This window comes from Antrostomus carolinensis, unplaced genomic scaffold, assembly GCF_000700745.2.
Source record: "Antrostomus carolinensis isolate BGI_N321 unplaced genomic scaffold, ASM70074v2 scaffold8174, whole genome shotgun sequence".
Lineage (NCBI taxonomy): Eukaryota > Metazoa > Chordata > Aves > Caprimulgiformes > Caprimulgidae > Antrostomus > Antrostomus carolinensis.
In genome coordinates, this window is record NW_010308791.1 from 2839 (window position 1) to 5328 (window position 2490).

General features: G+C 42.1%; 1 protein-coding gene across 1 annotated transcript in view; it reads left to right on the forward strand.

Annotated features, from left to right (window-relative positions):
* Positions 1–567: 567 nt before the first annotated feature.
* The window catches only part of LOC104523351 (protein unc-13 homolog B), a gene marked incomplete at its 5' end in the record, with an annotated part of 8699 nt that continues 6776 nt past the window's right edge, over positions 568–2490 (forward strand). Inside the window, one exon of the mRNA XM_029084476.1 lies at positions 568–715. Coding sequence (XP_028940309.1) covers positions 568–715 — 148 coding nt within the window. The remainder of the gene's footprint in view (positions 716–2490) is intronic.

Consider the following 2490-nt stretch of genomic DNA (forward strand, 5'->3'; position numbering starts at 1 on the left):
CATGACTCCAGAGAAAGAGGTGATACTGAGGACTCGTTTTCCTTTAGTCTCTGACAGCATACTCATGTCAAATATAATGGTTGTTTGCAGGATCATATGGTGAGAGAAGAAACTAGGAGTCTCACTCCAAAGCAGTGTGCTGTTTTGGATCTGGCACTGGATACTATCAAAGTAAGTGATTCCATTTCCATCTCTGTCATCTCCTTGCTCCATCCCCAAATGCTATTTGGGAGGGTAGTGCCTATCCCAGTTCAGGAGATGGCAGGAGTCTGTTGTGACTCTTACAGTGATAAAGGCACTAAGTGAGTGATGCTGCCATGTTTGTGTAAACTTGAATAGGTTCAGGTGACTGGCATGTGCTGTGAGCCAGCATATTTATATTTAAGTGCTTTGGAAGAGCAAAACCATGAGCAGTTGGTATCAGCTGGTCTAAGAGCTGGATTTCCAGTAGAGAAGCTGTTTTGTGAATTTTTCTAGCTCTTTCCCATCCACACACAATAGCCCATAAATGTTGGTTGCTGATTGCAAGTCTTCCTCAGTATTTTTCCTCTTTCTTTTTACTCTCAGCAATATTTCCATGCTGGTGGGAATGGTCTGAAGAAAACCTTCTTGGAGAAGAGTCCAGACTTGCAGTCACTTCGATATGCTCTCTCTCTCTACACTCAGACGACAGATACTCTCATAAAAACCTTTGTCCAGACTCAGACAGCTCAGGGTAAGACTCTTTTGTGTTCTTGGCAAAGTTGAATGGAACTATCTGGTCTATTTGTAATTGTTCTGCCTTGTACTGCCAGTTTGTAGACTAAGATTTCTGGAAACGTGACAGTTCAGAGCTTTTGAAACCAGGAAGGAGGGAAAGGGGGTTATTTCCCACTCAACAACTACATTTTGGGAGAACAGAAATATGTGAAACTTAAGTCCTGAGGTGTTTGTGGCCTTTTTTTCTACAATCCTTTTAACAGTCACATTTCATGAATTAAAGTGGGTGGATGGCTTAAAAGAAGAGAAATTTGAAGTTATTGTACTGAGACTTACACGATGATGAGAGAGACCATTTCAGCAAGACACCATGCAGAAAGTAGTTGGAGCCCGTGTCACAGGCCAGCTGCCAGCAGCCTGTGTAGGTCTTGACTAAGGCTGATTGACAGCAACGTGATGAGTCACAGAGCTACATGCTGCCTGTAAAGGGAAAAGTCTTTTGAGAGAGTTACAAAAGCACTGTTTTGTCTGCAGCCAGTACAGGTTATATGTTAGCTAGATCATTACAAATCACCACAGTGTATTAGTAAGCTGCTGGGGTGCGTCACTGGAGTTCTTCGGTAGCTCTCTGGGAAGGCATGATAGTGGTGCTATTTCATTGATTTGGAAGGGGTAAACAGTTAATTTTCTCTGTCTTTCATTGCTTTCATGTAAACACTTCCAGATTGTTGTATAGAATAATTTGATCTGTCATCACTGGCCGACTATGAATCTCACTAATCTCAGGAAGAGGGGACAGATGCTATTAGAGGTTAGGTCAAAACTGAAACTGATATTTTAAGTTTTCAGGCTGTTTAAATACAAGCCTTGGCATTAGACTACTACATCTTGGCAGCAAAAGTCATACAGCTCCTTGGGGGTGTATTTCTGCCACCTTTTTGCTTGGGGTCCTTTTTCCTGTAATCCTTCCAAGCCTATGAGAGCTGGCGACCCCTCAGACTATACTACTTCTGTCAGCATACTGTCACACTGAGCCCGGAAGTCAAGGGGAAAGCACTCCCTAGCCAACACACTTTTCTTTCGTGTGCAAATGAGGCTGCTTGATACTGGGATTTCCCAACCAGTGGAGAAAATACTGAGAATTCTTGAGCAGAACAAGGTTTGGTTTTAAAATTTTAAAGTGAAAAGTTGAGTGTAGTTTTGGGGGACTGAATCATCCCTGCTTTTATAGCAGCATGATGTATTCTTGCTTAAGCTGAAGTATACTGCATTAAAACAGTGAAGTTAACTAGAAGAGTCAGCACATGCATTTGAGAGAATGGTCCTATAGTGGTGTCCCAGCAGAGCAACGATGACATCCAGTGGCCAGACAGGTCAAAGACTGCTACATCCATAGGGGACTCCAGGAACTTGGCTCTTGCCATTAGAGTTACACAAACACTTTTTAACTGGGAACTTTGTGTGCACAGCATGTTTTCAGTCTTTGCTGCTCTATGGCAAATGTTTCCCATTATATATCCAGACCATGAATTGAAGCTAGTTTTTTATTTGGATCCTATTATGTTGTCGTGATGAGCCAAGATATAAGGATGTGTGCAGCACTGCTATTCTATGCTCCATGCTAGTCAAGAGTGCTTAAAATTAGAGGAAGAAGATGCTCTGTTAAAGTTTCAAAGTGTCAATTCAAAGCTGATATGAGGAAGCAGCAATGCATGATTTGTCTGTAAAACTCCACTGAGGTTGAGAGTTTAGCAAACAGACAAAGAGAACTGAACGTAATCTGAGAGCAGC